The sequence below is a fragment of the Neoarius graeffei genome, chromosome 8 (genome assembly GCF_027579695.1).
Source record: "Neoarius graeffei isolate fNeoGra1 chromosome 8, fNeoGra1.pri, whole genome shotgun sequence".
In the NCBI taxonomy this organism is placed as follows: Eukaryota; Metazoa; Chordata; class Actinopteri; order Siluriformes; family Ariidae; genus Neoarius; species Neoarius graeffei.
In genome coordinates, this window is record NC_083576.1 from 54,347,022 (window position 1) to 54,372,681 (window position 25,660).

General features: G+C 42.9%; 1 protein-coding gene across 7 annotated transcripts in view; it reads right to left on the reverse strand.

The window, feature by feature from the left end:
• Nucleotides 1–25,660, reverse strand: part of tenm2a (teneurin transmembrane protein 2a) — a 466,651-nt gene that overhangs the window by 138,774 nt on the left and 302,217 nt on the right. For all 7 annotated transcript variants that reach the window (XM_060927881.1, XM_060927879.1, XM_060927876.1 and 4 more), the window contains one exon: nucleotides 2,493–2,702. In XM_060927881.1, coding sequence (XP_060783864.1) covers nucleotides 2,493–2,702 — 210 coding nt within the window. The remainder of the gene's footprint in view (nucleotides 1–2,492; nucleotides 2,703–25,660) is intronic.

Genomic DNA, 25,660 nt, shown 5'->3' on the forward strand with positions numbered 1-25,660 from the left:
TACGCTGCTGATCCTGAAGTGAATTTATTTACAGCGTGGATTAGCCTGCCAGTGATTGATGTTACTCCACCAAACAGTAAACCAATTAGAGGCATGATGTAATGTCATTTTAAAAGGGTTCTAATCGTGTTGCTCTTGAACTTGGGGCTCTGATCAGGCGTAATAAAGATTTATAGCAGATCAAAGGAGAGGCTAATACCATTAACAATAGATTATATTCCAACAGAAATTACATTAACAGCTTTTTCTCCCTCCCCTTTGCTAAATATATCGCCGGAATTGGAGATTTTGATGCAGGAGGAGAGTTTAGAGGACTGTGCAGCACAGAGAGGGCATTAATAACTCAAAATGAGTGCAGCTGTGCTCCAGCAACTCATCAGCTTGTTCCATTTGGAGGACTTGAACCAAACCTTGTGCCAGAATCCAGGGTTGAGCTAACAGGAGGTATTCTTTAACTTTAATGGGTGCAACTTTTCATTCATCGAATTACAGCGTAATTTAATTGTCTCGTCTCCTCTTCTTCTTCTTCCAATTATAAGTTATACGTTTTGAGAGTTCTTCGCTAGCCAGACACGAATGTTTTTAACCTTCCACAGATCAAATTTACTAAGTTAACAGCGACCTCTTGATAATATGGTGGCAGCATGTATCCTACTATGCAGACACACTTGAATTCCATGATGACTGGCTGATCTTAGAACAGTACTTTTTGCGCATTATGCACAAGACAATATGCTTCCAGGCGTTCACATCTTGAGAGGGATGTAAAGCATACACCGATCAGCCATAACAAACACTGATGGGAAGTGAATAACACTGATTACCTCACGACAGTGGCACCTGTCAAGGAGTGGGATATATTAGGAAGCAAGTGAACAATCGGTTCTTGAAGTTGATGTGTTGGAAGCAGGAAAAATGGGCAAGCATAAGGATCTGAGCAACTTTGACAAGGGCCAAATTGTAATGGCTAGATGACTGGGTCTGAATATCTCCAAACTGGCACATCTTGTGGGGTGTTCCTGGTATGCAGTGGTTAGCCAGGATTAACTTTTTCAGCAGTTTACGCTACAGTAGCTCTTCTGTGGGATTGGACCATATGGGATAGCCTTCGTGCCCCATATGAATCAATGAGCCTTCGACACCCATGACCATGTCACCGGTTCACTAGTTGTCCTTCGTTGGACCACTTTTGGTCGGTACTAACCACTGCATACCAGGAACACCCCACAAGATGTGCCAGTTTGGAGATGCTCAGACCCGGTCATCTAGTTATCACAATTTGACCCTTGTCAAAGTCAATCAGATCCTTACACTTGCCCATTTTTCCTGCTTCCAGCACATCAACTTCAAGAACTGACTGTTCTCTTGTTGCCTAATATATCCCACCCCTTTACAGGTGCCAATGTAATGAGATAATCAATGTAATTCTCTTTACCTGTCAGTGGTTTTAATGTTATGGCTGACCGGTGTATATCATAGGCTAGCATCCAACAATGTGGACCTCACAAAGTTTTTGATCCGCGTTACGACTTTGAAGGTTCAGTCAGTTTTTTCTGTTACAATGCGTGTTCCTACTTGGGCTTAAAAAAATGCAATGCTGTTAAGAGATCCAAGTGTACCTGTGGTCCAATATACATGGCAATCATCTGTCAATTACTCCAACAGTGTAAAAAATTTCAAACTGGTTAAAGTTAGAAATAAAAGTTCAACTCCTGCCTTCAAAATGTGAGTAAACTCAACTGGAAGAACAACCATTGTTTCGACACAAAAAGTTAGGTTGTACAAGTTATTTAACTAAAGATCATTTGTTGTTTCAAGTCGATGCTCTGAGTTACATTCTCAATTCAAGAAAACTCACTTTATCTCGTCAAATAAACATCAAACTTGCTCGCTGTTTCCGTTCACCCTTTCAAGTTAAGAAAACGCCAACTATATTCATATCTATTGCTATTTTAACTGAAGATGTTTTTAAATGGCTTGTACTTAGATTTATTTCTCATTTTGTCGAAGAATGGCAAGTTTGCCAGTTTCCTTAAACCTCACGCTGAATCGCTTCTCTTTCTCTGCTAGCTTCACCCTTCCTCCTCCTCCTCCTCCTCCTCTCACTTTCCCTTTGTCTAGCTATAATTTACAGACGTGAGTTAAACAAACATTGACAACCCAGACAAAACTCACAAGTCATCAAGACAATAAATTACTTTAAGTTTAATTTTCAAAAACCTATAAACTCGAGTTCAATATCCAAAACTTCTCTTAACAACTGGAGATAAAGAGAAGAAACACATTCATATAAATTAATGTGGTTATCATTTTTCAGTGTTGCTTTTTAATACATTTTTGTGCCAGCATTCTGTACAGATTTTTTTTTTTCCGCATGGGAGAATCATCAGAGCTTCAAAAGAACAGTAACTACCACCGTTAAATATGCGAATGAATGAACATAAGCAAGGGTGGTATGGAAATGGGAAGTAACCCAAGAAGTTGGAGCTTACCTGTGGTGGGCTGGGCCCTCAGAAGGTATGAGTTGGGAGAGATTTGGTCCTCTGGATGAGGCTCCAGCATGGTATGGGCAGAGCTGCTGTCCAACAGGGGCACCTGGCACTCTCGGATGGTGGGTGGAGCTTGGTGGAGTGGGGCAGTGGGAGGAGAGGGTGCCGGTGGTAGAAGGCTGGAGGAGGCAGTGGAGGGAGGGAGGGGACGACCTGAAGAAGGGAGAGACAGAAAGAAAGGATGTAAACTATGAACCATGGGCGCAGCTTTACTTCTCATCTTACAGACATTCACTGCAGTTCAACACATTTCCATGGACATTTCAGCACCCATGCAAACCGGGAGAAATAAAAATGGTCACACTGTTCAAAACGTACATTATTTAGAGCCTCATGAGACTTGAGCTGAACATGGGATCCCCAAGCAGCTACATAAATCGACAGAGGAGACCGAAGAGTGCACAACAGTGCAGAATGGAAATGCTGCTCCCAGTATTTCTGTCTTGCACCCCCCCACACGCACACACACCACCACACACACACTCTGTCCCTTGACATTACTCTAATATAGATGTCCTGCCTGTGATTTCCCTAAGGATCCCACACCAGACCTACATAATATACGACTACAGGAACCAGCCGTCTCTCACAAACCCCACAGTGTTTTTAAAAGTAGAAAACCACAAAAAATTGACAAGTCATCATTTCTATTACAAGCACCTTTAGCTTTTGCTATAATTGCACTGATGGTCGCGATAAAACTGCGATCATTTTCTCTCTTTCTAGAAGTAAGAACGTGAAGTCAAGCCTCATAAAAACTGATAAATTATGTGCCTATTACTTTTCTTAATTACTCAGAGAGCACAATTATGGCCCGAGACAAAATAGCATATTTTCTTTGTACCTCTTGATGCATGAGTTTCTTGGTGACTGATGTGTTTCTTTGAGATTCTTGTCAGTATACCTAAGAACCTCAGAGTCTAGATGATGACATACTGTCCTTCATCTCCTTAATTAGAATTAAAAAGCGGAGAGGAATTATAACGCTTCTGCAGTCCCTATGGTCTGCAAGGTACCACGCTACCAAGATAATTGATGAGTCTCACACACACACACACACACACGTCTGCATTACACTTTCATGCATCTTTAAGTCTTTAAGCGTGGCAGTGCTTTCATGTGTATCAGGACTGGAAAAAAAAAAAGAGACAGGACAGTGACTTTAAAAGAGTGTAAAAGACCTTGAATTCTGAAGTACATACTTTGTACAGCTTGCATTCATGCTTCTCTCTCTCTCTCTCTCTCTCTCTCACACACACACACACACACACACACACACACACACACACACACACACACACACACACACACACACACACAGAGAATCAGCACCATTCTTTTCTACTTCTTCCTAGTGCCCTTTCCCCCCCACTTGAGACATACTTTGACCTCAGATGCCTCCAGCTGAAGCACTTTTAATGCACACACTGAATTCCTGCTGTGTAAGGAAGTATATGCGGTGCTAAGCAGACCCCTGGGATGCGGCTCTGCGTCCTGTTAGATAACGAAAGATGAGAAAAGGAGGAGAGCACTCTATGTTTACAGCCAGCGTACGATTACTGAGATCTAAGTAACTCAATCCTGAAACATATGGGAATTCAGAGAGCCAATTCAATAAGAGAGCGAGAGAGAGAGAGAGAGAGAGAGAGATGAATATTTTAGAATAATTTAATACCTGAATAATATATATCTTAAAAAAATCTTAGTAGTTGACATCAAAGAGACAGGGGTTCAGAGAGGGTAGACACCTTGGAACAGTCATTAAAATAATTGAACACATTATTAAGTTAGAAAAAAATATAATAGAAAAAAAAACCTTATTAAGTGAGAAAAATGCTTGACCTGAAGCGTAATGTAAGTGCAAGTAGCAATCACAAAATAAAACTCTCCAGTGGAGCCATTATAAAACAGATCTCCTGATGCAAGACGTCAGGTACAGGGAGAGAAACCTTCTGATTTGCCGAACATTATGTTTTTAGATCCCCAGAACGCACAGAGTTTATACCAACCAGATACAAAGCTCTCCTGTGTGACCCTAAGAAAGGAGATACCCTGTAGCTGATGAGTGGGCTTCGTCATCTACTGTCAAAGTGTTAATTTTCATTCTCTTACTGCCACGTTTACTGCTTCAGCAACAGCACACCAACTAAAACAATGACGTGAAATGTATTTCAATAACCTGCGAGTTAATTTGGTGAAAAAGCTACAGTCTTATCCAAGTAAATGAAAACATACCACTTCATTTACACAGTTTCAAGTGAAGGGATATTTAATAGAAAAAGAAGGACTTTATTCATCCCACGTACACTTATGAAATTCATCCTCTGCATTTAACCCATCTGAAGCACACACACATGAGCAATTAGCACACACCAGTGTTGTAGTCGAGTCACTAAACCTCGAGTCCGAGTCAAGTCTCGATTTCCCAGTGTTCATGTCCGAGTCAAATCCAAGTCATAAAAAAAAATTTGAGTCGAGTCCAAGACTCCAACCGCACCATTTGACGGTGGCTGTTTCAGCACCATTAACATTAGATTGTTCCTGAACATGATGTATGAACAAGTGACTGTGCATTCTCTTTGTCAGGGACTGCGAAGTATTCTGTCAGAGATGGTTGGGAGATGGATGTAAGTGCAGAAGGTGTTTATTAATACAAGTGAAGACGGTAAACAATCCAGAATGGCAGGCAAAATCATAAAATGGTGAAACAGGCAATAGGTCGAGCGAGGCACAAACAGACTATCGTAGACTCGGCAGAATCAAAGACAAGAAACAGGAAATCAGGGATCAGGATACTGAACAAGGAAATAAAGCTCGGTAATGTGTCAGCAACACAACTCAATACTTCGCAAAGTAAGTGTGTTTTCACAGTTTTTATATAGGCGCGCTGATTGTGCCTTAATCCTGTGCAGGTGTGAGTCGTTTATGGCGCCTGGTGCATGCGCTGTCCGGAGCGCGCCCGAGAGTCTATCTAATGCATGCGCCAAGGCACATAGGTGTGACACTCTTACACGAAATTAGTACAAAAATTAATGTCGATATAAATATCTTATGCCAAATTATTATCGCATGTTACAAAAAAATAAAGAAAAAAATCCGTCCTCATCTCCAGTTTACGAGTCCGAATGCAGTTAATGCACAAGTCTGAGTCCAAGTCCGAGTCATCAGCGCTCAAGTCCAAGTCAAGTCACGAGCCCTTAAAATTAGGACATGAGTCGGACTCAAGTACTACAAGCCTGGCACACACACATACCAAGAGCAGCCATGCTACCAGCGCCCAGGCAGAAGTTAGGGGTTAGGTGCCTCGCTCAAGGGCACCTCAGTCCAAGGCTGCCCCATGTTAACCTAACCACATATCTTTGGACTGTGGGGGAAACCGGAGCACCCGGAGGAAACCCACGCAGACACGGGGAGAACATGCAAACTCCACACAGAAAGGCCCCTGTCAGCCACTGGGCTCGAACCCAGAACCTTCTTGCTGTGAGGCGACAGTGCTAACCACTACACCACCATGCCACTTAGATTAAAAGTACAAAAGATTTAAAAAGTTACCTCAGACCAGAATGTACATTGGATATGTCTACTGTGTAAGAATATCCCGAGGAAAAGAAGTCAAACAACTTAAATCATTACACTGTAGAACAGAAGGGCTCATTGTTCACAGCAACTTGTTTCTGCTCATTTCTTAATGTTATTTTATGAACTATTTTATCTTGACTTGTCTGATAGTTCATGATTTCTGACAATGGTTCTTCAAAGATACAAATAAAATTACATACAGTTCAATATAAATATCGAGCCTTACTGATGAAAACATTACATTTGTATTTATACCAAAATATCACTATGTGATTGTATTTAAAATACTGCATCGCATTTGGTACCAGATACAGTGGCATCCAAAAGTCTGACACCACTAGTGCTTCCGGTTGTATTTTGCACTCTTTTCGAATTTATTACAAAAAATTAAATTACTAATTACATCACTGACAACGGGGCGGCACGGTGGTGTAGTGGTTAGCGCTGTCGCCTCACAGCAAGAAGGTCCTGGGTTCGAGCCCCGGGGCCGGCGAGGGCCTTTCTGTGTGGAGTTTGCATGTTCTCCCCGTGTCCGCGTGGGTTCCCTCCGGGTGCTCCGGTTTCCCCCACAGTCCAAAGACATGCAGGTTAGGTTAACTGGTGACTCTAAATTGACCGTAGGTGTGAATGTGAGTGTGAATGGTTGTCTGTGTCTATGTGTCAGCCCTGTGATGACCTGGCGACTTGTCCAGGGTGTACCCCGCCTTTCGCTCGTAGTCAGCTGGGATAGGCTCCAGCTTGCCTGCGACCCTGTAGAACAGGATAAAGCGGCTAGAGATAATGAGATGAGATGAGATCACTGACAACAACTTGAATGAAAAGTAGACTCTGTGAAATATTTCATGAATTTCAGAGATTCTTAGTACAACCCCGATTCCAAAAAAGTTGGGACAAAGTACAAATTGTAAATAAAAATGGAATGCAATGATGTGGAAGTTTCAAAATTCCATATTTTATTCAGAATAGAACATAGATGACATATCAAATGTTTAAACTGAGAAAATGTATCATTTAAAGAGAAAAATTTGGTGATTTTAAATTTCATGACAACAACACATCTCAAAAAAGTTGGGACAAGGCCATGTTTACCACTGTGAGACATCCCCTTTTCTCTTTACAACAGTCTGTAAACGTCTGGGGACTGAGGAGACAAGTTGCTCAAGTTTAGGGATAGGAATGTTAACCCATTCTTGTCTAATGTAGGATTCTAGTTGCTCAACTGTCTTAGGTCTTTTTTGTTGTATCTTCCGTTTTATGATGCGCCAAATGTTTTCTCTGGGTGAAAGATCTGGACTGCAGGCTGGCCAGTTCAGTACCCGGACCCTTCTTCTACGCAGCCATGATGCTGTAATTGATGCAGTATGTGGTTTGGCATTGTCATGTTGGAAAATGCAAGGTCTTCCCTGAAAGAGACGTCATCTGGATGGGAGCATATGTTGCTCTAGAACCTGGATATACCTTTCAGCATTGATGGTGTCTTTCCAGATGTGTACAGTAAGCTGCCAATGCCACACACACTAATGCAACCCCATACCATCAGAGATGCAGGCTTCTGAACTGAGCGCTGATAACAACTTGGGTCGTCCTTCTCCTCTTTAGTCCGAATGACACGGCGTCCCTGATTTCCATAAAGAACTTCAAATTTTGATTCATCTGACCACAGAACAGTTTTCCACTTTGCCACAGTCCATTTTAAATGAGCCTTGGCCCAGAGAAGACGTCTGCGCTTCTGAATCGTGTTTAGATACGGCTTCTTCTTTGAACTATAGAGTTTTAGCTGGCAATGGCGGATGGCACGGTGAATTGTGTTCACAGATAATGTTTTCTGGAAATATTCCTGAGCCCATTTTGTGATTTCCAATACAGAAGCATGCCTGTATGTGATGCAGTGCCGTCTAAGGGCCTGAAGATCACGGGCACCCAGTATGGTTTTCCGGCCTTGACCCTTACGCACAGAGATTCTTCTCTGAATTTTTTGATGATATTATGCACTGTAGATGATATGTTCAAACTCTTTGCAATTTTACACTGTCGAACTCCTTTCTGATATTGCTCCACTATTTGTCGGCGCAGAATTAGGGGGATTGGTGATCCTCTTCCCATCTTTATTTCTGAGAGCCGCTGCCACTCCAAGATGCTCTTTTTATACCCAGTCAGGTTAATGACCTATTGCCAGTTGACCTAATGAGTTGCAATTTGGTCCTCCAGCTGTTCCTTTTTTGTACCTTTAACTTTTCCAGCCTCTTATTGCCCCTGTCCCAACTTTTTTGAGATGTGTTGCTGTCATGAAATTTCAAATGAGCCAATATTTGGCATGAAATTTCAAAATGTCTCACTTTTGACATTTGATATGTTGTCTATGTTCTATTGTGAATACAATATCAGTTTTTGAGATTTGTAAATTATTGCATTCCGTTTTTATTTACAATTTGTACTTTGTCCCAACTTTTTTGGAATCGGGGTTGTATTTGGTTTATTACCATTCTTACTTTAATGACAGAGTGTGCTTGAGCTGGCATGGACTCTACAATATCAGAATGTCTCCTGAACACGATTCAATACAAGAGATTAGGAATGATCAAAATCTGACTTCTTGTACAAAGTGGTTAACATAGTCCACATCACACATTTGCTTACATTTAAATAAGGGCTTAGAAATAGATATACGAGATATTCAACGTTCCTTTTTTTGCTTGAAAAATATCAAAATAATAAAAAAAAAAATCTGTTGATTCAAAATTTAAGTGAAAAAATCCCAAATTTTCAACGTGATCTCAGACTTTTGGGCCCCACTGCACACGTACAAATTAGTTTCACACATAGTACTGTGCAAAAGGCACTGCTTCTTTTTCCAAAACAAACTTTGTTAAATATTTTTATTTTGTGACTTCGATCAAGTCAGTACTAAAATATTTCTGATCTCCAAACATTATTTTGCCAGCATAAAATTAAATGTTACAGAAAAAAATGTTTGCGCGCACACACACAAAAAAAAAAAAAAAACAAGCCTTAATTAAGGCTGCTGGGTTTTGCTGCAAAAAGCGCTGTTGGTTCTACAAGATGCTCACTAGGTACAACAAATTGTCTCTGAGCCTTCTGTTGTTTTTGCTGTTTTAAAGCAAAGGGTCATCACAACAAATATTGACTTTGTTCCATTTATTACTGTTTACTGCTCTTTATAGTCCTTTTTTTAATGTAGAAACATTTAATTTCATTATTTTTGAAGGCATCCTGTGCATTTCTTTGCATGTGCCTAAGACTTTTGCACAGAAATGTCTCTCAATATTTCTAGCTACAAATCAACAAATACCAGTGTTGTAGTCGAGTCACTAAACCTCGAATCCAAGTCCAGTCTCGAGTCCCCAGTGTTCAAGTCCGAGTCAAGCCCAAGTCATGAAAGAAAATTTCGATTCGTGTCTGAGAACAAGACTCCATCCGCACTATTTGACGGTGGCTGTTGCTGCCTTTATGTGAAAGCATTTCGGCTACTGTGTTGGACTAACGTTACTGCTCGACTGCCCCGTTTTAGTTAACAGGCTACAGATAAAAAGCTTGTTCATCTTTCAGCAAGCCCCGCCCACTATCAACAGGGCAAATAACATGAGAGAGGGTTAACACTAGCTAGTTCATCGGTCAGCAAGCCCCGCTATCAACAGGGCAATGAACATAGCGTGTCACTTACTTCTCTGGGTGGAGTCTTACCAAATGGCGATTGAAGTTCAAGGTTGTCCCCGTCGTCTCCTCGATAGTTCTTTGACATATGGATCACAAAGCAGTGCATTTTTTTCCCACTGTACGAGAAGTCTGTATAAGCAAAGCAGACAATCCTAGGGGCGTTCTCTCCAGGCGTTTTAGCGCCATTAACATTAGTTTGTTCCTGAACATGACGTATGAACAGGTGAATGTGCATTCTCTTGCACGAAATTAGTATAAAAATTAATGTAGATATAAATATCTTATGGCAAATTATTATGGCATATTACGAAAAATGAAGAAAGAAATCAGGGTCCTCGTCTCCAATTTATGAGTCCGAATGCAGTTAATGCACGAGTCTGAGTCCAAGTCTGAGTCATCAGTGCTGAAGTCCAAGTCAAGTCACAAGTCCTTAAAATTAGGGCACGAGTCGGACTCGAGTACTACAAGCCTGACAAATACTACATCTGTATTTAGAGCGGTGGTTCCTCTTCTTTTGCGTCTTCTTCTTCTTCTTCTTCTTCTTCTTGTTAGTTAGTTAGTTAGTAACATCATTATTACTGTGTGTGTGTGTGTGTGATTTTTACACACTTTTTCATTGTGATCTCTCCAACTAACATCATGCCCAACTGATCGTGCCTCTATAATATTTGTTACAGATAATGCAATGCACAACAGAGGTGTTCTTTGCCAGGCAGACACCTTTTGGCATGACAGCAGGCAATGCAGGTCTTAAAGTGTTGGGGCGAAAAGTGTGATTTTTTTTTTCCACTCCTGGTGATTCTAATTCAGAGAGTAACAGACTTTCAGCCAGTAGGATTCCTTGCTCTTTTGGAAGCATGAAAATTCAAGATCTCACACTCATTTAGCATGTACCACAGGTCTAATGTACGTCTTTTTTTTTGTTATGAATTCAGAGAGAAAGAGCATGTTGATATGAATGACAGTCTGTAAATAGATTGCCTTGTAATTAAATCAATAAACCCAACACTACCCGAAACAATCAAATGCTGCAGCGATCCGGAGTTGAGTGATCCTGTGCAGTGCATTTTATTCGAGCTATACAGTATGTCTCCTTGACTTATTTGGGAAAATGTCTCCAACAGATGCTGTTTAAATTATCACACAGAACCACTGCCTAATAAAATTAGTAAAAATACTGTCCTGATATTGTGCTCATTACCTAGTATTCACTGTCGTAAAGTAAAAATGCTCCAATACCAAAATCCAGTGCCATGCGTTATCATACTATATGATATAGAGGTAATGAAAAGAGAACGCTGAATGTCAGGAGTCTTAATGATGGCAATTGAAACATCGCACCGTTCTGCAAGTAACCTGATAAGACACTGTACGGTATTTAAAACAGTGCCTTTAACAGACAGTGTGAGATCAGTAAGCTTGCCCATTTAAATGAGTGCAAGGAGCCGGGAACCGCGCACACAGGAAGGTATTCCCAAGCACAGAATTTTATACTGACCACAAAGAGACACTGTCATGCATGAGAGCACTTCGGTTCTCCAAGCACTGTGCACTGCCTGCATGTGCTTCCAGGGTCTAACTTCTGCTCGGGGGTCAATTTTTAATGACCTGATATTCTCAGGCTGATACTCTCAGGCCAGCCACTCTCAAGCTCTCCATTAATGATACTGTTTAAATGTTATATCTTAAAGGTTCTGACTGCAAAGTTGAATTCTGGACAAAATGTTCCATTTTGGGCGGCACGGTGGTGTAGTGGTTAGCGCTGTCGCCTCACAGCAAGAAGGTCCGGGTTCGAGCCCCGTGGCCGGCGAGGGCCTTTCTGTGTGGAGTTTGCATGTTCTCCTCGTGTCCGCGTGGGTTTCCTCCGGGTGCTCCGGTTTTCCCCACAGTCCAAAGACATGCAGGTTAGGTTAACTGGTGACTCTAAATTGACCGTAGGTGTGAATGTGCGTGTGAATGGTTGTCTGTGTCTATGTGTCAGCCCTGTGATGACCTGGCGACTTGTCCAGGGTGTACCCCGCCTTTCGCCCGTAGTCAGCTGGGATAGGCTCCAGCTTGCCTGCGACCCTGTAGAACAGGATAAAGCAGCTAGAGATCATGAGATGAGATGTTCCATTTCTATAGCTGTTTGAGTTTTGAGATGTGTCACTGCTGCACCTATGTGTGAATGTTTTGCTGAGATAAAACGCGTCCCACATTTTACAATTCCGGAGATTGACGAAGCAAGTAAACAGCAATATCACGTGACCACCGTGGGGCATATTTGACCTACTTTTAATCAAAACAAGCTGGCATGGGCAAACATGGTGGACTTCACTCTCCTGTCAGCTAAAAGCCAGCGGAAAAGAAAAAGAAAGTGCCTAGTGAGTGCAAACGCAAGGTGAGATGACATCATTTTTCTGGACAGATAACTAAATCATTCTAGCTAGCGCTTAGCTATCTTAGCCGGAGAACGCATGGGCTCGAGTCCATGGTAGCAAGTATGGAGTTCTCCACCTAATGTTTTGATCTTACAGAGAAAGAAACGATAACACAAAAGCAGTAACAGAGAAGATATATTCATCTTTTGTTTCATGGATCTATTCGCGAACGTCAACCACAAATTACATCCCTGCGACTCAAAACTCTCCGAGGTCGATGCAGAGTCACGATGTTTTCAGGATGTCACCATCTTGGTGGGACGCAGTTCCATAATTATGCTAATTAGTTAAAGCTCGGCTATTTTCGTAAGGCCCTACTATTTACCTCAGGAGGTAGGAAAATGGTCCCAAATCAGAGGAAAGTGACCCTCAGCACGTTAAAATGATCACATCTCATCCACATAATATTGTTCTTGCGATACACAGGAAAATGCCGTGCGGATTTTCAGATGACTTTGCAGTCAGCACCTTTAACATAGCATTCACTGCTAGTAGCACATGGCAGTGACCAACGCAAACAGAGTGGGAAAAAAAAAGATCCATGTTGCTACTGATTGATAAGTCCTAAGTACATTTCGGTATTAATATCAGTACCTGAGAACACGCATCTCTACAAGAAACATAGATGAAGTAATGCATCTGGATGTGTGTGTACAGTATGTGCACTGTACTGTGTGTGTGTGTGTGTGTGTGTGTATACTGAATGAGGGTTATTAAATTTTTTAAATCACCTTAATCACAAAAAAAGGGAAAAAAATTGTATTAGATGGCCAAAAGCAATTATGGGAAACTTAATCTCCTTTGCAATTAGGCTCTGGGGCATTTCTTAACTATTGTAATTTACTTTTGGTACATTTCTATAAAGGTCAGTGTAAATTGCTTTGTGTTATTAGAGCAAAAGGTTGGGAGGGGGACACATGATCCTCTAGATGATTTTTTTTCTTTTCTGTCCTTTCCTACTTCCAATCTCTTCATCAAGAGAAGGCCGTTCCGGTTATTGAAAGCTCTGATGTGAATATGACCTTGGATGTCTCTCCAACTCGATGCACTGCGGTGGAATCTCTGCCATGATGCTGTGACAAACGCAATCGAGCTCTGAAGCATTTCACGCTTCTGATTGGAAAATCATCGCTAAATGGAGCTGCCAGCCACGCACTGACCTCTATCACTCTTCAGCCACGAGGACTCTGTTATCCATTACTTTGGATGAACACCATTTTAGCCTAAGTTGATTTTGCAGTCTTTTCGCCCACAGTGGTAGACTACCGGCTCAACGTTTAATTTCACGAAGACTCCGGAATGTTATTATTGTGGGTGGTTCTGAAATACCGAATGCCAAGCTAGAAATTGTATTATGGAGTGTTTAATTCCTATTTCACGCACAAACATTTCACACATCCTGGTCTGGTTGCAAGGCCACAATGCTCCCTCTCTCCGCCCATCTGTCCAGTGTGGCGATGGAGAGCCAAAGAGGCCAAAAAGCACAAGGAGTGACAGCTGGAGCGCAGTCACATGGAAAGTGACAAATTACTACCTTAATGAGTGCAATTCATCATCTCTTTCCCTTATTCTCCCTCCATTTCTCTCACTCTCATTCTTTCTTTCCCCTTTCCTCTAATTTCTCCAGTAAATTACATGACTACCATGAGTTCCACTACAACAAACCAGCATGTGGACCATGATGATTAAAGTGAAGAAACAAGTCACCTGAAACAACTGAAAATAAATGTCCTTCCAATGCCTAAACAGTTGCCAAGGAAAATGAGAGGAACAGAGGGAGAGAAAGAGACGGAGCTGGATTCAGACCTGGCGCTTTTTCATCATATTACCTCATCACTGTACCACAGCATTAGTGTCGGATTTGCAAAAGTCTCACTGCATTACTATCAAACCTGAAAAATACCTTCCTGTATCACCGCATCACTGTCAGACCTACACTTGTCTCACTGTATAACTGCAGGAAAGGTCTCACTGTATCAAAGACTGTATCCCTCCATCGGTGTATCACATGTGACAGTGTCTGTAATGCTTCACTGAATCCCTACATCACTAAATCACTGCATTACTGTCAGACCTGCAAATATCTCACTGGATCGCTAGACAGGTTTCCATGGAACTTTTTAACACAATCCGATATTGTGAAGAGAAAAAAATGAGGAATGGAAACGTGAATTTTGGGGGGAAAATAACCCCTTCAAATATCATAATTTATATGCTCACATGAAGTCATTTTTCAGGCGCTCTGGAATCTTCACCCAAGGAAGCAGTGATGATTTCATCAGTCAGTGCCATACCTTGCATTCTATTGGTTGGTGAATTTTAGTGATAGGGTCGTATCACCAAAATCTGAGAAAGAGTGCAGAAATCTGTGAGCAGAAGATTCACGAGCGCACAAAAGCAGTCTGAGCAGGAGCTATTTGAGAGAGGAGGCAGGTTTTGAGGAAAAACATTACAAAATCTCAAGGTGCAATGAATAAATACTGCTCTCAAATTGAAACAACATGTGCTTGGCTAAAGACAGAAAAAAACCTGCATAGAGATCTGAATAACTGTACAAGAGGAGCAACCGAGTTTTAATCACATAACATCACTCAATGACCATTCACAATTCTGTTTTGTCAACTTTAAAGTGAATGTAATGTCCCTAAACCACACTTTTTTCCTTGTACAAAGCAACAATCATTACATTGATTGACCATGTGTTTTCGAACCAGAGCTGACCCAAAAGGCCATAAATTAATGGAAAATAAATAAGATCAGCTGATTTTCACGAAATCTGCCAAGACTGAACTGGAAGATCCCGAAGGGGTGCTTGACGTCAAGGCCTCTGCATGCTCTTGCGACAAGGCTTTCGCAGATAGCTTTTCGCAGACAGTTGTAATTTATCGTTGAGCAGGGAGTAATAGGCGTGCGCGATGTTATTCACTGTCACAACGCAAGGGGGCGCGAAGTCGCGAAATCGCTAGGAGTAGTTGGTGGGTGTGGTTAGTGGAGTGTTTATCCTCCGGTTACTTATAATGACTAGAACTGGAGTCGTATAGATGTACGTACTTCCTCACTTCCTCGATCAACCGCTCTTCGTGCTGCTCCATCTTCGCTCGTGTTTTTAAAAATGGCGGTCATGAAAACAAACCAAACCGGGAAAGTAGGGAAGCGGAAGTGCATGTACAGCGGATGTAGAGTGGACCAATCAGAGCCCTCTTGTCTGCGACGCTGTCTGCGAGGCTTCTGCGGTGGTCACAATTTTTGGGAGGTGCGCGCAGAGCGTCTGCAAAGGTGGGGGGGCTACGCAGACACTGTCTGCGACGCTATCTGCGAGGACTGGGTTGTCAGCATAAATTGGCCTTCACACGTGTAACAATCCAGGTATCAATTTCGTTCCCGTGTGCAGCAGTGATTAGACCAGTCTCGATATGGAATCACGTTTTGGAGAGAATTCTGATATAAGAATCCCAATCACTATGTTGGATGAAGGGGCAGATGATTATCAAGGATATTCCAGAGTAAATGGTTATCTTTTCAAGCCCCCAAGATGAGAAAGAGATGCCAGTTCACTCAGTTCACAACAGTCCCACTCACCGCCGATAGTGCACCACCAGCCAGAGAGAACTGGAAACACAGATTGGTTTGTGGATTTTTATTCTAAGCTGGCTGCTGCAAAATATAGGGAAAATATTTACATGTACCTCAATAAATGCAGAAATATAATTTTTAAAGTGTACACTTATTCAGTGTAATTATTGAAAGAAAATATGAAGTGGGCGATAACAGGGGAATCGACGAACTGTCCACATGTCAGATCAAATGTCATTTATGAAATAAATGGGTTTCTTTTTTGCTCCAATAATTCCCATGTGGTCGTTCTGGTGGTGGTGGTGAACCAGATTTATTATAAGTAGGCGACACGAAATCTGTCCGCTTCGTTTGCACAAATCTCACCAACTGTCGCTTTAGATTAGTGTAATTTCTCGGAAATTCATGAACTGAATGTCCTGTTGTATATGAATTTGAACATTCAAACACAATCCAGTGCTTTCCCTTTGTTATTTTTGTAAGATTCCATCAACAATATCCAATTTCACCGAGTAAACAAAGATAGAGTCAGACAAACCAAAATGACCAGATAACCGGGGTTCCACGTGTGGTGTCATGCGAGATTAGCCCTGAGGCATGGCGGCCTTTTTCCGGGATCCGGACACCGGGATTTATTGAAAGATTTGTGCTTGATAATAAAATGACAAATAATATTATTTTCCCTCTGCTTTATGAATTAATTTTGACATATATTCATTTTAAAGCATTACAATAAGGCATTACATACACTTAAAAAAAAGGCTTCTATTTTGCGCAAAGCTACTTCGGAAACCCAGCTACTGCATACTTGTATTACTACATCACCGGCAGAACTGCAAGTAGTTCACTGTATAACTGCGTACCTGTATTACTGTATCACAGGCAAAGCTGCAAATGTTTCTGTATTCCTACATCACTGTACAACTGCGAGTATCCCACTGGACCACTGCATTGCAAATCACTGTATCACTACAACACTATCAGACCTCCAGCCTCATTTACACATTGAAGCTACACTCATACCTTTCTGTAACAAATGACTGTAATGTTAGCCAGAATTTGTGCTTTGAGTCCACATGGGTTAGTGTGGTCACGCAGTACAGCCAGAAAGTATACCCACACTGCCAACACTGGCATCTATTTACGGAGGCAGAGCAATCACGTCTATTAAAACACACACACACACACACACACACACACACTTCACAAGCCAGTGCAAATAAAGCAACACTGTACCGCTCACTCACAAATACATACACATTGTTTTTTAAATTAGTCTGAAGTGTGCGTGTGTGTGTGTGTGTGTGTGTGTGCATGCAAACTTTGAGCATAAATAATTGTTTGCTTTAATTAAACAATTCGACATTTATTTGCTTAAAAGACTTTAACCAGATAATTTGCATATTATTCCCCAAACAATTTCTTTGATATTTCACTTCCTTTACTCCGAACATTCAGCCCCTCTAGCTTACAACTCCACCATAATTCTCCCAAAAGTCCTCAGCATAAGAACAACTTGAGGAAATACAAATCAAATCAACTTATCTGACTGTTTTAGAGCACAGAGGCGCTACCATGGCTCTTCAAAAGGTTTATAGATGGAAACAAAGAAAAAAGGAAATGGGAACATATTTGAAAATGTAATGGGAAAACCTGCACACTATATATGCTAACTGGAATTCATTCATTCATTCATTCATTCATTCATTATCTCTAGCCGCTTTATCCTTCTACAGGGTCGCAGGCAAGCTGGAGCCTATCCCAGCTGACTACGGGCGAAAGGCGGGGTACACCCTGGACAAGTCGCCAGGTCATCACAGGGCTGCTAACTGGAATTATTTTCAGTAATTTAACAGAACAACACGTCTCCTTGTGAGGCTAATGTATGACTATATATTATATGGAAACGAGTGTTTTACTGGGAAATATACCATTTGTATTTTTTATACGCGCTACATCTGGGACATAGAGACCCCAAACCGTGAAATAAATCTCTATATGTCAGTTGTGAGGAAATCAATGAATTGTTTTGATAAATTTGGGTACTTTTTGTTTGTGAATGTGTCTGTATAATAAAAAGAAAATCACACATTGGCTTGAAGATATGAAGTTTATCTTCTCATGTTGAAAAACTCACATTTTTCATACGAAATACATCACAGATCTGAGTGACATATTTTCCGATATTTCACTCGATGACGTCACTCCCAGTGTTTTCCCACTGACCGGACGCTTGCTGTCATAATGGTGAACCAGTTCAAAATTAAAATTATTTTAATTAACTTGCATTTGTATTTATTTATTACCACCGCCAAGGAGGTTATGTTTTTGGTAGCGTTGGTTTGTTTGTTGGTTTGTCTGTTAGCAACATTACGGAAAAAGTTATGAACGGATTGCTCTGAAATTTTTTCCAGAGGTGTGACTGGGCACAAGTAACAATCCATTAAATTTTGCCAGTGATCCAGATCACCGTCTGGATCCCGGAATTTTTTTAAAGGATTCTTGGCGGAGGTCTGCGCTCTCCGAGTGCTTTTCTAGTTTATTTATTTTTTGATGTGTCCATATAATATAAAGAATGTTACATGTTGGCGTGAAGATATGAAGTTTATCTTCTCATGTTGAAATATTTTCACTCATTTGCTCCATTCACTTGTGAATACGTATGTTCACCACTTGAAGATAAACTACATATCTTCACACAACCGTGTAATCTCTGATATACAGTATAACAGATGTATGGCCATACATAGAAAAAAGGCTATGAAAAAAGAAAGAAAGCAAGAATGAATGAACTGACATAGAGACCATAATAAAGAACTACCATTGTAATCTACTGTTACAGTTGTGCTGCATGTATCCAAGAACTTAATACATCGTATGAAAAATGCTTTATTCATTTTTCATGTTGTGCTTGTGTGGGCTGCTACAAAATGGATACAAGCAAACTTTTTTTTTTGAAGGAAGGACCATTCTATAACAAACTGAGCCTTTATTTCGAGTTTTGACATACCAAATATGTCTTTACACAGACCTTTTTGAGGACTTGAAGGACTCAAGACAAGGAGAAGTGGTCCTTATAACTGAATGGCCAAATAGCTTCAGAGATATCTCTAGAGACAATGGATACCAAGGCTTACCAAGAAAATACAGTACTGGTCAAAAGTTTGAGTAATGAGTAACTGATATGTTCAAACTTTTGACTGGTACTGTATATAAATATACTTTTTTAACCATGCTGAAGCTGTAGAGCTGCTAACTGTTTCCCTTTTCTTCTACATCTACATACAGTACCGGTCAATAGTTTGAACACACCTATGAATTCAATTAGTTTTCTTTATTTTTATGAATTAAAATACATTTCATGTCTTAATGATGGATGCTATTTCTCTTTACCTAGTTCAGCAGTTCTTGATATAATACGGATTACTACAGTTGTTGAGTAGGGCCATTTACTGTATTTTTATTATTTACTGTTTGATCTCAAACTCATTAAGAAGGATTCGTTCACTAATTACCTTTTGACGAGGCACACTTGTTAATTAAAAAGCATTCCAGGTGACTACCTCATGAAGCTGGTTAAGATAACACCAATAGAGTGCAAAATGTCATCAAGGGAAACGGTGGCAACTTTGAAGAATATAGAACTTTAACACGATTTTGTTTATCACATAACTCCATATATGTTCCAGATGTTATTTCATAGTTTTGATGCCTTCACTATTGTTCTACAGTGTAGAAAAATAGTCAAATATGAATAATTTTTTTTGCCATTTCACAGTTATTTACTGACTGAAAGATCTCCTACCAAGCTAGTGATATCTTCCAGAGTTGGTCTCTGTACCTGTAGCCCATGATTACTACTGAGGAGAAGCTCCTGTGTGGAATCCATTTCATACACACACACACACACACACACACACCACTTACAGTATGTTCACACTCACACTGCTGATTATCAGTTGTGCTCAGGCCACTTCTCTCACTGTATTACCATATAAATTACATCTGAGTTGTTGATGTGGATTGGAGATATGGTTATGGATTCCGCATCGTCCTTTTAATGAACAGAATGGAAATAAAAGTTTACCATTAAGCCTTAACTCCTCCTCTGATGTGGGAGATATGCATCCGTTCAAGAAATGTAATCTTCTCCATAGTCTAAAACTGGGCTGTCTTAAAGCCTTTAGAATTCTTGATTTATCTCTCTCATGCTGTGGGTTTGCACGCGTGTGTGCGCACGCACGCACGCACGCACGCACACACAGTCAGGAATGGCGAGCTGAGGTAAAGTGAGGACCCAAGAGCAGACTCAGAAAACAGGCAGTGTAAAGAGAAAACTTCTTTAATGAAGTAGTTGGCAGAAAGGCAAAAAGGTAAAGTAGGGCTCAGGCAAAAATCGGTACTCAAAAAACAGGCCAGGAGGTCAAAAACACACAGGAGCAGGTAGACACGATCAGGGACAAAAAACAGGACAGAAAAATCTTCACAAAAACTGATGAACACAGGGACAAGGGAAATCCAGGCAGAGGTAGCAAAGGACACAATTCAAAAGAACAGACAGGCAAAAACAGGGACAAAAAAACTGGACAGAAAAACAAGGAGAAATTCAGCCAGGGGGAATCAAGAAGACACAATACCAGTGAGCTGTAGTGAGGCAAGGAAGGTCTACAAGAGACAGTCTGGCAAATGGAGTAGCTCCAAACAGTTCTTAAAAAGCCGTGGCTGATGGGAGAGGAGTGGTAGCAGGTGTGGGAGTGCTGCTTCAGGAAATGGCCTTCAGCAAGGCAGGACTGAATTCCTGTCCTGGATTCGGCCTGGAAGTCCCACAATCTAAGGCATGGATGGACTGGACTATGACAGTACCCCCCCCCCCCCCCCCCCCTTCAATGGGCGCCTCCAGGCACCTTAGAAAGTGCCTCAGGGTGTTGTTGGTGAAAGTCCGTGATGAGGTTGGGATCCATGATGAACCTGGCAGGAACCCAGTTCCTCTCCTCAGGACCATACCCCTCCCAATCAACCAGGTACTGGAGTCCTCTGCCTCGGCACAGTACCTTCAGCAACTTCCCGACAGTGAAGACCTCACCACCATCTATGAACCTTGGAGGAGGAGGGGATTTGGAGGGTAGGGACAGGGAACTGGAGACAAGGGGTTTGACTTGGGAGACATGGAAAGTTGGGTGAATACGGCACATGGTTATGGGCAGAGACAGTCTTACAGAGCAGGGATTAATTACCTTGGAGATGGGGAAAGGTCCTACGAACCTGGGAGCCAATTTGCGGGATACTGTCTTGAGAGGCAAGTGGCGAGTGGAGAGCATTACCCGCTGCCCCACCCGACAGATGGGAGCTGTTGAGCGGTGTTTGTCGGCTTGCTCTTTAAACATCTTGACAGAACATAGGAGCTTTTTCCTGGTCAATGCCCATGTTCTCCTGCAGTGACGCACAAACATCTGGGCAGAGGGTATAGCAACTTCTTCTTGGATGGGGAAGAGTGGTGGCTGGTAACCCAGAGAGCACTGAAAGGGGGAAAGGCCTGTAGCAGAGGTGGGTAAGGAGCTGAGCGTACTCTACCCAAGGAAGGGTCTTGCTCCAGGCGGCAGCATCCTTGGACACCATGCACCTGAGAGCCACTTCCAGCTCCTGGTTGGCCTGGTCCGTCTGTCCATTGGTCTGAGGGTGAAAACCTGAAGACAGACTGCGAGAAGCACCAATGAGTTTACAGAAAGCCTTCCAGAATTGGGCAGAGAACTGGGGTCCATGGTCTGATACGATGTCTGAGGGGAGTCCATGTAGGTGGAAAACATGGACTATCAGCAATTCGGCGGTCTCCTTGGCAGTGGGAAGCTTGGGCAGAGGGATAAAATGAACAGCTTTAGAAAAATGGTCAACAACAGTGAGGATACAAGTATTGCCACCTGAATTGGGGAGTCCTGTGATGAAATCCAGGGCTGTGTGTGACCAGGGCCGGTGGAAAACAGGAAGGGGTCTCAGCAGGCCAGCAGGGGGTCTGTTGCCAGTCTTGTTCCTAGCGCAGATGTTGCAAGCTGCCACAAACCTCTGGACGTCCTCCTTGATGGATGGCCACCAAAAACGTTGTCGGATGAATGCCAGAGTCCGGGCTGCTCCTGGGTGGCACGCCATTCTGGAACCATGACCCCACTGCAACAACTGTGCCCGCACAGAAACAGGAATGAAAAAATGGTTAGGAGGTGCATTACTGGGTCCTGCTCATGGGCCTGCTGTACCAGGGTTTCCACCTCTAACAGAGCGGCTCCCACCAGGCACCATGGAGGAAGGATGGTCTCAGGGGAGGTCGATTCTTCCTGGAGGGGAGAAAACATTCTGGACAAGGCATCGGGCTTACCATTCTTAGAGCCTGGGTGGAAGGAAAGTGTGAACTTTAAGCGAGAAAAGAAGAGACCATCGGGCCTGATGAGAATTGAGACGCTTGGCAGTCCTGAGGTATTCGAGGTTCTTGTGATCTGGCCATACAATGAAGGTCTGACCCCTCCAGCCAGTGTCTCCATTCTTCCAAGGCCAGTTTAATGGCCAACAGTTCCCTATTGCCAATGTCATAGTTTCTCTCAGAGGGGGAAAGCCGATGAGAGAAGAAGGAGCAAGGATGAAGCTTGTTGTCACTAGCCGATCTTTGGGACAATATGGCCCCCACCCCTGACTCCGAAGCATCGACCTCAACCACAAACTGCCGGGACAGATCTGGAATGGTGAGTATAGATGCTGACGTGAACCTTCATTTGAGCTCGGAGAATGCCTTCTTGGCCCCTTCCTCCCAGTGGAAAGGGACCTTGTCGGAAGTTAGAGCCATGAGGGGCCCAGCCACTGTACTAAAGTTCCTGATGAATCACCTGTAGAAATTCGCAAACCCAAGAAACCACTGGAGTTCTCGCCAAGAGGATGGGGTGGGCCAGTCAGCAACTGCCTTGAGTTTCAGGGGGTCCATCTGAATCTGTGCGGGGGAGATAATGAAACCCAGAAAGGAGACAGAACTTCTATGGAACTCACATTTCTTGTCCTTAACAAAGAGTTTATTTTCCAGGAGTCGCTGAAGGACCTGCCTGATGTGGATGCGGTGTTCATCAAGGGAGCAGGGAAAAAAAAATCAATATATTATCCAGATAAACAAAAACGTTAAGGTAGTCCCTCAGGATATTATTAACGAGGGCCTGGAAAACCATGGGATCGTTAGTCAGGCCGAATGGAACCATGAGTTATTCATAGTGGCCCGTGGGGGTGTTGAATGCCGTCTTCCGTTCGTCCCCTTCCCTGATCCTCATGAGGTGGTAAGCATTTCGCAGGTCTAGCTTGGTGAAAATCTGGGCTCCCTGGAGTAACTCAAATGCCATAGACATGAGAGGTAGGGGGTAACGGTTCTTGATGGTGAGGTCATTTAGCCCACAGTAATCAATGCAAGGGCACAAGGATTTGTCCTTCTCCACAAAAAAGAACCCTGCCCCTGCAAGAGAAGAGGAGGGACGAATAATTCCAGCTGCTAGGGACTCGGTGATGTATTTATCCATGGTTTGCCTTTCAGAAAGAGAGAGAGAGAGAGTAAAGTCACCCCTTAGGTGGTGCAGTCCCAGGGAAAAGGTCAATTTCACAGTCATAGGGCCTATGGTGAGGAAGGGAAACAGCTTGAGACTTGCTGAACACAGGTTTTAAGTCATTATACTTGGGAGGCACGTTAGAGAGGTCAGGATATTCAATAATGGTGGGTTGGAGCAGCTTGGCGTGAGGGAGGGCAGATCTCAGGCATGACGATAAACAGAATTGACTCCATCCTAAAATGGTGTTGTTAGTCCAGTTGACATGGGGGTTATGTAGAGTTAGCCAGGGCAGACCAAGAACTATGAGCACATGGGGATTACTCATGACAAAAAACTGGATGGATTCAGAGTGGTTGCCAGAAATTCTTAAGGTGACCGGGGCTGTTCTATGGGTGATGGTGGTCAGACCAGTACTGTTAAGGGTCAGGACAGTGAGGGACGGGCTCAGAGCCAGTAGTGGAATCCCCAGGCACTTGGCGGTGGTCGAGCAGATCAGGTTTTTGTCAGTCCCTGAAGGTCGTGGGGCTGATTGCCATGGATAATGACCACTGGGAGTAGCAGTCAATCAGTAGGGGCCTGATTCTGGACATTGCCCACCAGGGCCCCTAAACTCACTGGTGGGCTCTGACTTTTAAATGGCAAGATTGGCAGAAATGCCCCAGCTATCCGCAATAAAAACATGCCCTCATATCCCAACGGCACTGTCGTTCCTCAGGTGAGATGCGGACTCGGTCTATCTGCATTGGTTCAGCGGAAGGAATGGGAGGCTGAGGGGGAGCAAGACTAGTCAGAGTTCTCTCTTTCACCCGCTGTCTGATCCGGGAGTCAATATGACTGGCGAGGTCCATGAGACCGGGGAGATCAGGTGGCAGTTCTTGTGAGAACAGCTCATCCTTGATGGAGTCTGACAGCCCATTCAAAAATGCATCAAACAAGGCACTCATTCCAGCCACAAGATGCTGCCAAAGTGTGAAACTCAATTGCATAGTCAAAAGCGGACCGTGCACCCTGCCGCAATCCCATGATTTCTCTTGCTGCCAGACAGAGAGCAATCAAAGGTTCGTCTCATCTCCTCTGTGAAATCCTTGAAGCTGGCACAGCATGGTGCATTGGCGTCCCACATAGCTGTTCCCCACTCCCTAGCTTTGCCAGTGAGGAGAGTGATGGTGTAGGCCACTCAGGAACACTCTGTAGGGAAAGCCAGTGGTTGAAGCTCAAGGGTTAGCGAGCATTGAGATAAAAATGATCTGCAGGTACCTGGTTCTCTGTTGTATGGCTGTGAGGCGGGAAGTCTCAGCTCTCTGAAGAGGGTTGAAGGAGTGGTAGGTGGAGGGGGTTGTGTAGGAGCTGATGTTACTTGAAGCTGTTGTAGCTGAGTGGCAAGAAGATTGAGAGTGTCAGAGATGGTGACAAGGTTTTGATTCACCTGCTGGATGTCCTGTTGGTGGGTCCCAAGGAGAGCTCCCCGTTTCTGCACTGCTGCTCTTAGTGGGGCAAAATCTGCTGGGTCCATGTTGGCCAGACTGTGCTGTCAGGAATGGCGAGCTGAGGTGAAGTGAGGACCCAAGAGCAGACTCAGAAAACAGGCAGTGTAAAGAGAAAACTTCTTTAATGAAGTAGATAGCAGAAAGGCAAAAGGTACAGTAGGGCTCAAGCAAAAATCGGTAGTCAAAAAACAGGCCAGGAGGTCAAAAACACAGAGGAGCAGGTAGACATGATCAGGGACAAAAAACAGGACAGAAAAATCTTCACAAAAACTGATGAACACAGGGACAAGGGAAATCCAGGCAGAGGTAGCAAAGGACACAATTCAAAAGAACAGACAGGCAAAAAACAGAGACAAAAAACTGGACAGAAAAACAAGGAGAAATTCAGCCAGGGGGACTCAAGAAGACACAATGCCAATGAGCCGTAGCAAGACGAGGAAGGTCTACAAGAAACAGTCTAGCAAATGGAGTAGCTCCAAACAGTTCTTAAAAAGCCGTGACTGATGGGAGAGGAGTGGTAGCAGGTGTGGGAGTGCTGCTTCAGGAAATGGCCTTCAGCAAGGCAGGACTGAATTCCTGTCCTGGATCCGGCATGGAAGTCCCACAATCTAAGGCATGGATGGACTGGACCGGACTGTGACACACACACACACACACACACACACTCACTCACTCACTCACTCACTCACACACAATTGCTTGGCAACCATTTATATTTTCCTCTCAAGGCTGGATATGTTGCATCATATATTAGCAGCAAAATGTTTATTTTTTAAACACTATTGTGAAAGCGTTTTTACTAAAGCATTTTA